General features: G+C 54.0%; 1 protein-coding gene across 4 annotated transcripts in view; it reads left to right on the top strand.

Moving 5' to 3' along the window:
- Nucleotides 1–503: 503 nt before the first annotated feature.
- The window catches only part of TMEM44 (transmembrane protein 44), a 30,612-nt gene continuing 17,928 nt past the window's right edge, over nucleotides 504–13,187 (top strand). For all 4 annotated transcript variants that reach the window (XM_081086661.1, XM_081086660.1, XM_081086659.1 and 1 more), the window contains exons 1-7: nucleotides 504–1,774; nucleotides 4,092–4,218; nucleotides 6,185–6,278; nucleotides 7,928–8,094; nucleotides 8,270–8,356; nucleotides 10,467–10,637; nucleotides 12,143–12,334. In XM_081086661.1, the coding sequence (XP_080942787.1) occupies nucleotides 1,596–1,774; nucleotides 4,092–4,218; nucleotides 6,185–6,278; nucleotides 7,928–8,094; nucleotides 8,270–8,356; nucleotides 10,467–10,637; nucleotides 12,143–12,334 (1,017 nt within the window). In that variant the 5' untranslated portion in view covers nucleotides 504–1,595. The remainder of the gene's footprint in view (nucleotides 1,775–4,091; nucleotides 4,219–6,184; nucleotides 6,279–7,927; nucleotides 8,095–8,269; nucleotides 8,357–10,466; nucleotides 10,638–12,142; nucleotides 12,335–13,187) is intronic.

Raw genomic sequence — 13,187 nt, 5'->3', positions numbered from 1 at the left:
AGGGTCCGAAGGGCAGGGAGGGAGTCGGTTAGACTATCCCACCCTAAGTGTTCCCTGCAGGGTGAAGTCCCGGTGTCCTTGTGCCGGTCTCAGCCTGCCTCTCTCTCATCTCCTGCCCTTGCTGCAGTACCTCCGCAGTTTGCTGGTGTGCAGAGGCCATGCTCTTCCCGCCTCCAGGAGGGCCTCTGCAGGACTGGTGCCATGGCCTCACTGCCAAAAGCAAACATTCTCCAAGCCCCGGCTCATGTATTTCTCGAAAGCCTTCCCCCCACACACAATGCTAGGCGTCACCAAAGCTGCGTAAACATGCTCCTCATAGAGTTCATAACAGAAGTGTATGGACTGTTTACAAATCAACTTAGTAAATAGCATCTTATTATGTGCCAGGCACTGAGCTAGGAGCTGGGGTACAGGTGTGAACTAAACAACTGGCTGCAAGAGCTCACAGCCTGGTAGAAAGACAGCGCTCATCAGGCTGGAGAGGTGCCCTCAGAGAGGAGTGTGGGCACAGGGCCTCGTGCCCACAGGGCCAGGACACCCAGTCAGCCTGCGGAGGGAAGGCTGCAGGTGGAGTAGCTTTGGGACAGAAAAATCACAAGTTTGGTTTTTTGAACAAGATGTGTTCAGTCAGACGTGCAAGAGGAAATGCCGAGTAGGCAGCTGCGCATGTGAGTCTAAAGTCTGGGGGCTCTGACCTGGAGATACTCATTTAGGAGGCAGAGGGACAGGGGTAGTATTTAAAGCCAGGAGACCAGATGCTGATAGAGTGAACCAAGAACTGGACTTTGTGTCTCCCACCATTAGCTGACCTTAATCTTCACAATTCTTTGACCCATTTTTTTTTTTTTTTAGTGGCTCTAAGGCTCTTCCTGGGGAAGACAATAACAATGATGATTTCCCCTGCTGATGTGCCAGGTGCTCTGTGTGAGGGTTTTTAATCACAGTAACTGAGGTCGGGACTCTCATCCTCCCCTTACAGGCATGAATGCCCCGTGAGAGAAAATAATGGGGATTTGCCGGGGAGGCGCTTGTCTCCTCTTTCCTGGCTCTCATCACACCTTTGTATTGTACCCTTTAACCATCAGGACCAGGCCCACTCACCTCGGCATCCCCGGCACCCAAAACCTTCGCCAGCGCGAGGGAATGTATTGTTTGGTCCAGAAGATGTGGTGGATTGACGGACAAAGTGCATTCCGCTCAGGCCGCGCGTTTGCGGGGTGGGTGACAGCGAAGGGGTCGGCACCACTGCGGCTGTCAGGGGGCGGCGGCCGCAGCCTTTGTGCGGAGGCTGCTCCCGGCTCCCGCCGCTGGGGGGCGGCCTCCCGCCCGTGGACCCCCGACAATAGCGCGAGGGGTGGGGAGCCGCGCGGTCCGGAAACTTTAACCTGGAGTCCGGGCCGCCGCTGCCGCCGCCGCCGCCGCCAGCGCCCGGGAGCGCAGAGCTGAGCGCGCCCATCTCGCCCGCGGTCGGGGCGCTCGGAGGGCTGCCGCGGGGGAACCTCACCCGGAGAAGGGGCGAGGGGCGGCCGGGGAGGCTGCGCACGGGTCCCGGCCACGCGGAAGACTCCGGCCCTGGCCGGCGGGCCGAGCCTGCCATGGGGGAGGTGCCCAGCCCCACGCCCGAACCAGCGCCCGAACCAGCGCCCGAACCCACGCCCGCGCCGGCCCTTTGGGACTGGGGCTACTTGGACCGCTGCTTCGCCCGCCACCGCGTCTGCATCTCCTTCAGCCTGTGGCTCTGCGCCTCCTCCTGCTGGATCGCCGCCCACACACTGTAATGGGGCAGGGCCGGCGGCGCCAGGGTGGGGGCGGTCGGGCTGCGGGAGGGAATAGGGTGCTACCTCCCCACCCCGCTGCTAACTCCCTCTCGCAAACCTAGAGGGAAGGGGGCAGACAGGGAGAAGGCAGGAGGCAGCCCCGTTCCAGGATCGAAACTAACATTTCTATGTAGACTGAAGTCGGATAGTCTTTTCCGGCTTCCACGCACTGGGAGGCTGGGTGGTGCAGTGGGCAGGGCCCTGGACTGGAAGCCGCCAGTCCTGGGTTCTGTTGTCAGCCTTTCCCCTTTGACTAGCGGTGTGAGCTGGGCAAGCTCTAAAACCTCTGGGCACTTTCCTTAGGTAAAGGGGATGATAACTCCTGAGACTGAAGGGAGGATTAAATGAGTTAGCACCGGCAAAGTGCTTAGTGAGTGCTCATGAAACATTGCTATTGCTCCAGTTCTGCCACCAACCCTTGGCAGAGGGCAAGGACCTTGGGCAAGTCTGATATGTCTGGCCTCAATTTCCCTCTCAGCTGGGAAATGGGGAAGGGATGGTCTGACTCTGGCCACAGAGTTTGCCCTGGTCTGCCCAGTACCCGGAGTGGCCGGGCCAGGGGGTCACTGTAACCTGGGTGAAGTCTGGGTAAAGATAGCCTCTAGGTCTTCAGCCACCCTCTCCCAAGCTCGGACGGCTGGTGTCATCCACACAGTCCCTGGCGGAGGAGAAAGGGCTGGCGCCCCCAGAAGGCTGGCACCGGCTCACCTTAGGCACTATGGATGTCCCCCTCGGGCGTTTGGTAGTGCTACAGATTCTCAGCCTCGCTACCCAGTCACTGGAGTAGGAATAAAAAGACACTAGAACATTCACTGTGGGCCTAGCGTTGCATTCATTAACCCGTTTAATCCCGCCTCCTTCCCAGGAGGTAGGCACTGTAATTACCCACTCAGATCAGGAAGCCTGAGGTTCTGAGAGGTTAACCAACTTGCCCAGCCAGACCAGAGGATGAAACTAGGAGGTGCCGGCGTGCACTCTCTTCCTTGTTCCTCACAGCCACCCTCGGAGGTCCGCGTGGTGGGCATTTTACCGACGTGGGCACCAAGGTTTGGAGAGAAGCCCAGCCAGGCAGCCTCTGCGTTCTCACCCTGCTTAGGTCTGGACACACTGTTTTTAGGGCTTCACCGTCCCTTCACCTTCTTTTGTCTTTAGAGATGGTTTCTCTTCCGAGCTGTTTGTCAGCCCGGCATCCCCAGCCCCTGGGAGCTGGGAAAGGGCTGGGCAGCAGCGGGTTCAGAGCGAAGCCTCCCGAGGCTGGGGGCCCACCGCTGACTCCCCTTTGACCATAAGCCTCCGTTGTCTCCTCTTTCAAATGGGAGGGTTGACATAAACTACTTCTAATCTTGGTCTAACTCAGACTTTCTAATTGAGAGCCTTCGTTCCTAAAACTCGAATCAGTTTCAGGAGCCCAGGGCCCAAGTTAAAGGCTGCTCTTCCTTCTCTGAGCTTCAGGCCTCCCCGAATAGCCTTCCACCCTCGTCCATTCTCCCAGGGGCTGATGCTCAGAACCAAATGGTCCCAAGGAAGTACCACCCTGTGAGTCCCAAGGATGAGGAAACGAAACGACTGTGGAGCTTCAGTTTCTCCAACAGAAAAGTAGCTGGGAAACATTAGCACCCACTGCTTCTGAGGTTTAGTCAGTGATGCTGACAGAGAGACCTCTGGCACCTTCCAGCATGTTCTGAGCTTGTATAGGGGGTAGCAGGTAGAGGCGGTAAGGGAGATAACCCAGCAAGTCGTGGAGGGCCTCAGGGAGAGGTCAGCCCTAAGTTCCATGGCATCTTCGGGAGTGCTGCTCTCCCTCTGTGTGAGGAACGTGTGCCCGAAACACAGTCAGCTCGGACATGGGCCGGCAGAAGGCTGGCCACTCCATTACATGGATAGATTAGAGGGATTTCTCTTTCATTTCAAAGAAAAAAGCTGCCTTTTTAAAATGTAGGCAATGAATTCTGCTCTGCAGTAAAACATAAAACCCCCCAGCTAGTTTGTCAGCACTGCAGGAAAGGTGGTCATGACCCTGAGTTGGCCAGATCTGTAGGCGGGAAGAAATTCCTCTTCATTCGAGAGGCAGGTCTGGCTCCCACCCCACGCTGGGAGCCTTTTGAGCCTTTCTTCTCTGATCTGTAAACTAAGTTCAGAAGCACCCGCTGAATACCTGGGGGAGAAAGTGTTTATATGGACACACAAGTCACAACTATCTTTTCCAGACACCTGCTGTGGGAGCCCAAACTTCCGGCGTCCATGGTCTGTCCACACCCCTGTCTGTCTCCGCAGGCTTCTCTATCTGAGATGTGCGAAGAAATGCAGACAGGACCAGTCAGCACTGTGTGCTGCGTGCTGCCTCCTGGCCAGCCTGTGTGACACGGTCGGGGCGATTCTGGCCAGACAGCTCACGATCCAGGTGCGTCAGGCCCATGGGTGACTTTGGCTTCTGTCTTGTTCCCTCACCTTGCAAGGCACAGTTTGCCTCAGGGCCTGTGTTCTTGCTGGTCTTTCTGCTCCCCTCCAATGCTTTGTCCAGACAGCCACATGGCTCACTGCTCACCCCCTTTAAGTCTTTGCTCAGAAGCTATCTTCTCAACAAGGCCTCCTCTGACCACCCATGTTCCTCTACCACAGACCCCTCATCCTACTCTATTTTTTTTCATGGCTTACCCCCAATACACCATCTACTTTACTTAGTATGCTTATTGCTTATTTTATTTAATTCCTACTAGAATGTTAGCTCCACAGGGGCAAGAATTTGTATTCACTACTGTAATCCCATCACTTAAAACAGCAGCTGGCACATAGTAGATGCTCAATAAATAGTGATTGTTGGTGCTATTGTTTTTTATTTTATTTTTTTAAACATATATATTTTATTGATTTCAGAGAGGAAGGGAGAGAGAGAAACATCCATGATGAGAGAGAATCATTGATCAGCTGCCTCCTGCACACCCCCTAACTGGGGATCGAGCATGCAACCTGGGCATGTGCCCTTAACTGGAATCGAACCCGGGACCCTTCAGTCCACAGGCGGATGCTCTATCCACTGAACCAAACTGGCTAGGGTGGTACTATTGTTTCTAGAGCCCAGGACCCAGCCCTAGCTCATGCGGGGTGGGGGGGTGGGGTCTGAATCCCTTCCCGGGTGGTTATGAGGGCTTTGGAGAAAGTGAGAAGCAGTTATAAGTTTTTGCAATTCTAGGCCCTCAAACAAACCTGTATAGGAAGAGCCTGTTCCAAAACATGTATCACAAGGAAACGCTGCGGGCCCCCCTGCAGGGCCACCTCATAGGGCTGATCCCGGCCTTGTGCCCACCGCGCTGGGCGTGAAGGAGGACGGCCTAGGGACAGGTTGGGAGACACGGAGGGGGAGAGTTCTGGAGCCTGCTTTGAGCAGGACTGTCAGAAACAGATCACTTTTTATTCTGGGTGCCCCTTCTCATTAGGTGGTGGGAAATAATGAGGTCTGGCCCAAGTCCAATAATCTCAGTTGACAATTATTAAACACTTAACACTGTACTCAGCACTTAGGGCTTTTCATGTATTAAGTCATTTCATTCCCAAATCATCCTCTGACATGAGTGCTCTTGTCTTGTTTTACACACGTGGAATCTGAGGCATAGCGAGGTTCATAACTTCTCTAAGGTAAGCCTCTAGTAAGTAGCAGTGCCAGGATTCAAACCCAGAAATGCATGCTCTTAGCGCTAACCATCCTGTCCTGGTAGCTAGTGCATTTACAGGTGAGTGCGTTTTACTTTCCTCTAGGCCAGTGGTTCTCAACCTTCTGGCCCTTTAAATACAGTTCCTCGTGTTGTGACCCAACCATAAAATTATTTTCGTTGCTACTTCATCACTGTAATGTTGCTACTGTTATGAATCGTAATGTAAGTATCTGATATGCAGGATGGTCTTAGGCGACCCCTTTGAAAGGGTCGTTCGACCGCCAAAAGGGTCACGACCCACAGGTTGAGAACCGCTGCTCTAGGCGCTGGCCTAAGCGCTGTCCGTGTACGGACTCGTGTAATCTGCTAAATAGTGAGGAAGGCACTGTCATTACCTCTGTCTTAGAGCTGAGGAAGCTGAGGCCCAGAGGCCAGGGGCTGGGCCAGAGCTACACAGCAGAGGTCACCCCGTGCGATCTCACCGTGGAGAGCGTGTGGAAGAGGAAGCGGAGGGCTGGGTTTGGGCTCCTGGCCCATCATTTAAGCACCCACCCCACCTCCTCATCAAGCAAAGGGAGGTGATCGCGACCTTTCTTGGGTTGGGAGGCGTCCCTGGAAGCACTCCTCAGTGGAGCACGTGGACGTGGAGGGAGACCCAGGGTGAGAAGCGCTGTTTGAATGTGTTTGAACATCCAGACTGTTTCCATCCCCTCCCAGGTTTTCACTGGTGCCTACCTAGCAGCTGTTGACCTGATGAACTTTGTGTTCATTCTCTTCCCAGTCTGCGGCTCCAAGTTCAAGTCTAACTCGGGTGAGTGTGTGGCCATCTGTTCCTGCCTTCATTCATGCTCTCATTCATCATCACCCTGGACCCCTGCCAGGCACAGACGAATGAACGAGCCAGAGGAGGGGGACAGGGCCCTAAGCATCCTTCGAGCTGCTAGTGGGGAGGTGCCTGCACACCTGGGGCACCAGAGGGGGAGGAGGGGCTGCAGGTGTGAGAGCAGGAGTGACGCTGGAACTGGGACTGCAGGGAAGGGCATTGCCGGTGAAGAGAACAGTGGGCAAAGGCCAGGAAGAGGATGGTGCATGGCTTTGGGGGTGAGCAGTGATCTCAGTGTGCGAGTCCGGGATGGCCAGAGAAGCCCCACGGCTTCCAGAAATGGATGCCAGGAACAGGCATGCGCCACCTCCGGCAGAGCAGGGGCTGTAAGTGACTGAGATGGGATGGGTAGTCGAGTGTGGAGGACTGGGCATTCCCGAGAAGAGAATGCTTGCATCAGTGGGGTCATAGAAGATGCCCTCAGCCCAGTCAGCATGGCTCAGTGGTTGAGTATTGAACTATGAACCCGGAGGTCACAGTTCGATTCCCGGTCAGGGCACATGCCTGAGTTGTGGACTCAATCCCCAGTGTGGGGCGTGCAGGAGGCGGCCAATCAATGATTCTCTCTCATCATTGATGTTTCTATCTCTCTCTGTCCCTCTCCGTTCTTCTCTGAAACCAATAAAAATATATTTTTTGAAAAGATGCCCTCAGCCGCACTGTGCTGCCCAGAGATCTGTTCTTGCTAGGATGGTTCAGAGGAGCATCTGTCTTATATGAAAAGGGGATTTTCAGAGACGATGCTCCTTGTCCCACTCAGTTTCAGAGTCCTGGCACCATGCGTTCACTTGATGCATTCACCAGGCTTGTGCCAGTTCTGCTCTGTGCCAGGCTCTGTGGAGATTGTGGAAACTGCCAGGGCACGGTGCCTGCCCTCAGGGGGTTCCAGTCTAGGAGTGGCGACCCTGTGCACTCAAATACATATATATAATACCGGAAATGTCACCCTGCCTTGAACATAAAAGTTACAGGAGGGCTGAGGAAGGAGAGAGTACCAGCCGTGTGTGTGTGTGTGTGTGTGGTGTGTGTGTGGTATGTGTGTGTCTGTGGTGTGTGTGGTGTGTGTGGTGTGTGTGTGTGTATGTGTGTGTGGTGTGTGTGTGTGTATGTGTATGTGTGTGTCTGTTGTGTGTGTATGTGTGTGTAGTGTGTGTGTGTGTGTGGTGTGTGTCTGTGTGTGTGTGGTGTGTGTGTGTGTCTGTTGTGTGTGTATGTGTATGTGTGTGTCTGTTGTGTGTGTATGTGTATGTGTGTGTTTGTGTGTGTGTATGTGTGTGTGTGTGTGGTGTGTGTATGTGTATGTGTGTATGTGTGTGTGTGGTGTGTGTGTGTGGTGTGTGTGTGTGTGTGTGTGTGGTGTGTGTGTGTGGTGTGTGTGTGTGGTGTGTGTGTGGTGTGTGTGTGTGTGTAGGGGGATGGGTGGTGGGGGCACCACCATAGGGCCTTGATGGGTTGAGAGATCTGGCCAGAACAACATGGGAATAGGAGCCGCCCTGGCATCAGGGCTGGGTCAACACCAGTTCTTCCCAGACTCCCAAGCTCCCGGGAACCATATGGGATTTTGGGGTCTGTTGCAGGTCATGGCTCCCAGGAGAGGAAGGGGAGGCGGCGGCTCAGGGCCAGTCTATTTGCCTTGACTCTGCCCCTGAGCCTGGGCCCCTGCTGGGCTCTCTGGGCTGCTGTCCCGAAGGCTTCAGGCCTTGTCCAAGGGCCACAGCGGAGGCTGCTGGGAAGCCGGCTGCAGGTGAGGCTGAGCCAGCTGGGGGCGCGTGGGGAGGGATGGTCCCTTCAAAAGTGCCTGGGGGTGGTGGTGGGCAGGGTTAGCCTTTATTGGGAGGAACCTACTAAAAGCATGAAAGGCAGGTCTGGGGTGCACGGTGGTCTCCTTGGGGTGCTGACTCTACCCCCTGTTCCCACAGGACAACACCGAAATGTTTGGCTACCTGCTGGGTGGCGTCGCTGCCTGTGGCTCCTGGGCTTCCCGGGTCCCCCCACTCTCCAGAATCGTGAGGCTGGGGTTGGGGCTGGGGTGGGGGCCACCGTGACAGGTGTTAGGGCATCTGGGAGCACTGCCAAAGCTTGGGGTCACCGGGGCAGAGGGGTGGTGCCACCCCATGTGTGTGTGGAGCTGGGGGTGGGAGGGTGGGCAGCTGGCCCAGGAGAAGTCCTGAGGCCTCTCGCTGGAAAGCCCACAGCATTCCCGTTTCTGACAGCAGATGAAAAGCGGGCTCTCAGGGAAAAGCCACCAGGGTTGGGCCAGCAAGCATCGCGTTAGGGAATGAGAAGGTTGTAGAGGGTAGAATCATGTAGCTACTGGGGTTCTGTGTATTCGAGAGCAACTTATTGGCAAGTATCTTCCAGGCACCTGGGGTGAGGGGAGACCTGTGTTGGCCAGTCCCGGGGGACGTAGATGTGACTTGAGACACTGCTTGCCCCCAGGAAGCTCTCCGTCTCATGGGAGACACAGAAACGCAAAGCAGGGCAATAATGCTCTAAGACATACAGCATCAAATGCTTAGAGGTTCGGAGGAGAGTGAGAAGGCTCCACCACCATCCAGAGGACTGAGGCTAAAATCTCACACATCCAGGCTGGTGGCTGCTGGGGAGGCCTCAGGTTTCTCCGAGGGAAGTGGGATTAAGGAGGCAGAGGCGAGGGAAGGAGGAGCGCGCATGGGAAAAGCCACCGGAGTAAGATACAGTGGACGTGTGCAAACCGCTCCTCCTGGGGGCCTTGCTGAGCGAATAATGGGCTGAACACCGGAAACATAACAGGCCTATCACTGTGTCTAAAAAAGAATCACTTGTCCAAGAGCATCATTTAATAGCAATTCCAGGAGGATAGGATTCGGGGATGGCAGGTGCTCAGTTGGTTATTTGTGGGAAGCTATTGCTTATGCTGTGACTGCCAGGAACCTCACCAGACCTGGGGTCTCATCAGCAAAGGTAGTATCTCCAGATCAAGGGAGGGGAGGGGAGGAAGCACCGCTCTCCCTTCAGCGACCCCTGGGACAGGTCTCCAGGTGGCATGGGGGCTGGGAAACTATGTCACATGATGATCTTAGAAGAAATGGGTGCGGTGCCCGACCAGTTATTAGTTCCTAGCGCGGCCATAACAAAGTATCACAAGGTTTTAACTGCAGAAATGTGTTGTCTTGAAGTCCTGGAGGCCAAACGGTGCTGGGGGTGTCCTCAGGGCCACCCTCCCTGTGAAGGTGCTGGGGAAGGGTCTGTCCCAGGCCCCTCTCCTAGCTTCCGGTGGCAGCATGCCGTGACCTCCCCTCTGTATCTGTCTGTGTCCATGTTCCCCTTTTTATGAGGACAGACTCATATTAGATTAGGGCTCACCCTGATGACCTCATCGGAACTTGATCATCTGCGAAGACCTTATCTCTAAATAAGGTCATATTCACAGGCTCTGGGGTTGGGACTCACATCTTTTGGGGACACACAATCCAACCCATAACACCACCCCGTCTAAAACAGCCCAGGCCTCTCCACCACTGTGTGCATCACTCTGTTAGTTTTCTTCAGAGCATTTGTCACATCCTGAAATTAGCGCCTGCAGTTACCTACCAAGTTGTTATCTTGGTTACAAGACAGAAAAACATCAGCACCGTGAGAGCAGCGGGCTTGCCTGTCTTATGCCCCAGTGTATTCCAGGTGCTTGGGGCCTGCAGGCGCCAGCAAACATGTGTTCATGAGTGACCTAATCTGGCCTGGAAAAGGGAAGCTCCTGGTTGTAGGAATCAGGAGGGCTGTCTTAGGGCAGGAAGAGCAGCCTTGTTCTCTGCAGTTTCGGAAAACAACACTGGGAAGAGGTTATGGGAGGGCCACCTCCCATTCACGGGGTAGACACTTTGCACAGTGCCTGGTAGGTTGAGAGCAATCATTATACTGTTATTTCGACCTTAGGAGGTAGTGGGCTTCCCATCACTAAAGGCATTCAAGCCTGATGGCCCCTTGGCAGGAAGATCAGTGCACCCTGGGGGACTTGTCATGGGCAGAGGGTTTGCCCTCCAGCCTGCTATGCCACCAGGGCCCTGGGTCTCAGCTCTAAGGCAGCCGGGGGCAGTGGCAGTGTTCCTTCCTGCCCAGCTCTCTCCTCTCTCTGCCTAGTGCCGGGGTAAGACGTTTCCCTGCATCCACCTGTGGACCCGGCTCCTGTCGGCCCTGGCTGGCCTCCTCTACGCCTCAGCCATTGTGGCCCATGACCGGAGGCCTGAGTACCTGCTGCGGGCCACACCCTGGTTCCTGACCTCCCTGAGCCGCGCTGCGCTGGACCTCGCTGTATCTACCCCAGGCCCAGAGGCATCTCCCTGTCTCTCCTCCCTGCCTCTGCCACACCCTCTTGCTGAACTCTCTCCCAGTGGCCAGGGAGGTGGTTTGAAGCCTGGGACAGGCAGACACAATGACAATGTGCAATTCTGTGTTTTGTTTCCTTTTTTAAAAAATAAGAATAATTATCTCTTGCTGGAGCTCTGTTAAACTGCAGAGGGGCTGTGCCAGTTCCTGGCCCTGGGATCGGAAGAGCAGGTTGCAGTCTCAGTTCTGCTCCCAACCTAGTCTGTCTCTGCCCTCAGGGAACCAGTTGTCCTGGGCTTCGCCTTGCCTTCCTCCCGGGCCGGGGGGATGGCTGTGCAAGCTGGCCAGCTGTGCAGTGGTGACCCTGCCCTGTGTGCTCTTGGGCTGGGGCAGCAGAGATAAAAGTTGACAAGGGGCTGCCCTTTGTCAGTGATTGTGAGCACCTACCTGGTTCCCCAGGGGTGTTGCCTGATGTGCTGACACACCGGTGACCTTGGCATGAGGGCCTCAAGGGCAAGCTAAATGCAGACAGTGGTGGTTGATAGAGTGTGTGTGTGTGTGTGTGTGTGTGTGTGAGAGAGAGAGAGAGAGAGAGAGAGAGAGAGAGAGAGAGAGAGAAACCTGTGGGTTTAGCATAAATAGTTCAGAAACTGACTTTCTCATGTACTGTGTTAATTTGCTAGGGGAGGTAGAAGAGGGTAAAAGGGGGATAAATGGTGATGGGAGGAGACTTGACCTGGGGTGGTGAGCACAATAGAATACACAGATGATGTATTATAGAATTCCCTGAGACCTATATAATTTTATTAACCAATGCCACCCCAATAAATTCCACTTAAAAAAACTTTCCTAGGGCTGCCATCACAAATGGCCACAAACCTGAAGCTTACACAACAGAAATGTATTCTTTCTGCTCTGGAGGCTGGAAGTCCCAAATCCAGGCAGGGCCGCACTCTCTCCAAAGGCGCTGGGGGAGAACCTGTCCGTTCGTCTTCCGCTCCTGCTGGCTCTGGTGCTCCTTGGCTCGTGGCAGCATAACTTACCTCTGCCTCCCTTTGTGTGCCTCTGAGTCCTCTCCTCTTATAGGGACTCCTGCCATGGGATTTAGGACCCACCCTAACCCACGGTGACCGCATCTTAACTAATTATATCAGCAAAGATCCTGGTTCCAAATAAGGTCACATTCTGGGATATGAATTTGGCGGAGACTATTCATGCCTCTGTGTGTATGGTCCTTGTAAGGCAAATCCTTCAAGGACGATGCTTTCCAAAATGCTTTTGTTTAACAGGTATTTCCCAAGTGCTTGGTAGAGGCAGGGTCTTACTAGGAGATGGGCCCTTTAAGGAGGAAAGTAGAGAGTCAGGCCTGGACTGTGCTCAAATGAGCTCCCCAACCTGGGGACAGAGAGTGCAGGGTGGGGCCCAGGGCGGAGAGGTGAAGGCAGTGGCCGCAACTCTCCGCTTCCTTGGACCTTAACTCCACTTCCCAGATCATTTTCCTTTCCTGGGTGATGAAAAGCAAGATGAGGCGGGCCTTGGGGTTTGCCTCTGAAGCCAGAGAGAGCCCCGACACCCAAGCCCTTCTGACCTGTGCAGAGAAAGAGGAAGACAATGAGGAGGCGAGGAATCAGGGGCTGGAAAACCGCTGGTCCCACCAGTGTTTGCTTGTGGAGGCGACCGAGGTGAGCATGGGATTCTGGGTCCCTCTGAGCCTGGCCGCTTGGTCACTTTAAAAACCACAGTTGATGCCCAATGCTGAGGGGCCCTGAATGAATAGGACTTTCCATTTCCCCAATTACAACACTTTTAAAAGTTTCTGAACACTCAATAAACTTCAGTATATGTTTCGCAGCGTAGATGAAAAATAGTCAAGTGTCCACTTCTGCTATTTAGTAATTTACTTATTCATATATATTTAAGTTTACATGCTACAATAATTAACATGTAATCTGACTGAGTTAATGAAATAGAAGATGGGGGGAGGGTATAGCCAAGGTGAAAGGGGTTTATATAGGTGCGTGGACCAAAGACCCAGGTTCCCATAAAGGTTCTAAGACAGGGGTGGGGAACGTCCGGCCCAAAGGCCCGTGTAAGGCCCGTGAAATCATTTGGTCTGGCCCTGCCAAGGCATTAGGGGTGAGTTAATTAAGTGTTTGACCAAATATAGGAGGCTAAATTTTAAGTTGATGATTTTGTGTGGCCCTCGAATGATGTTATAAATACCCAACTGACCCTTGGCAGAAAATGGGTTCCCCACCCCTGCTCTAATGGGGGGTTATTTTCATTCCACTCTAGCAACTGTTATGAAATTATATCCCAAAACTGCCAAAACCGGTTTGGCTCAGTGGATAGAGCATCAGCCTGCGGACTGAAAGGTCCCGGGTTCGATTCCGGTCAAGGGCATGTACCTTGGTTGCGGGCACATCCCCAGTGCGAGATGTGCAGGAGGCGGCTGATCGATGTTTCTCTCTCATCGATGTTTCTAACTCTCTCTCCCTTCCTCTCTGTAAAAAATCAATAAAATATATTTAAAAA

This window comes from Myotis nattereri (assembly GCF_964212035.1).
Source record: "Myotis nattereri genome assembly, chromosome: 3".
In the NCBI taxonomy this organism is placed as follows: domain Eukaryota; kingdom Metazoa; phylum Chordata; class Mammalia; order Chiroptera; family Vespertilionidae; genus Myotis; species Myotis nattereri.
Note: the sequence above shows the minus strand (reverse complement) of the source record. Positions and strands in the feature narration are given on the sequence as shown.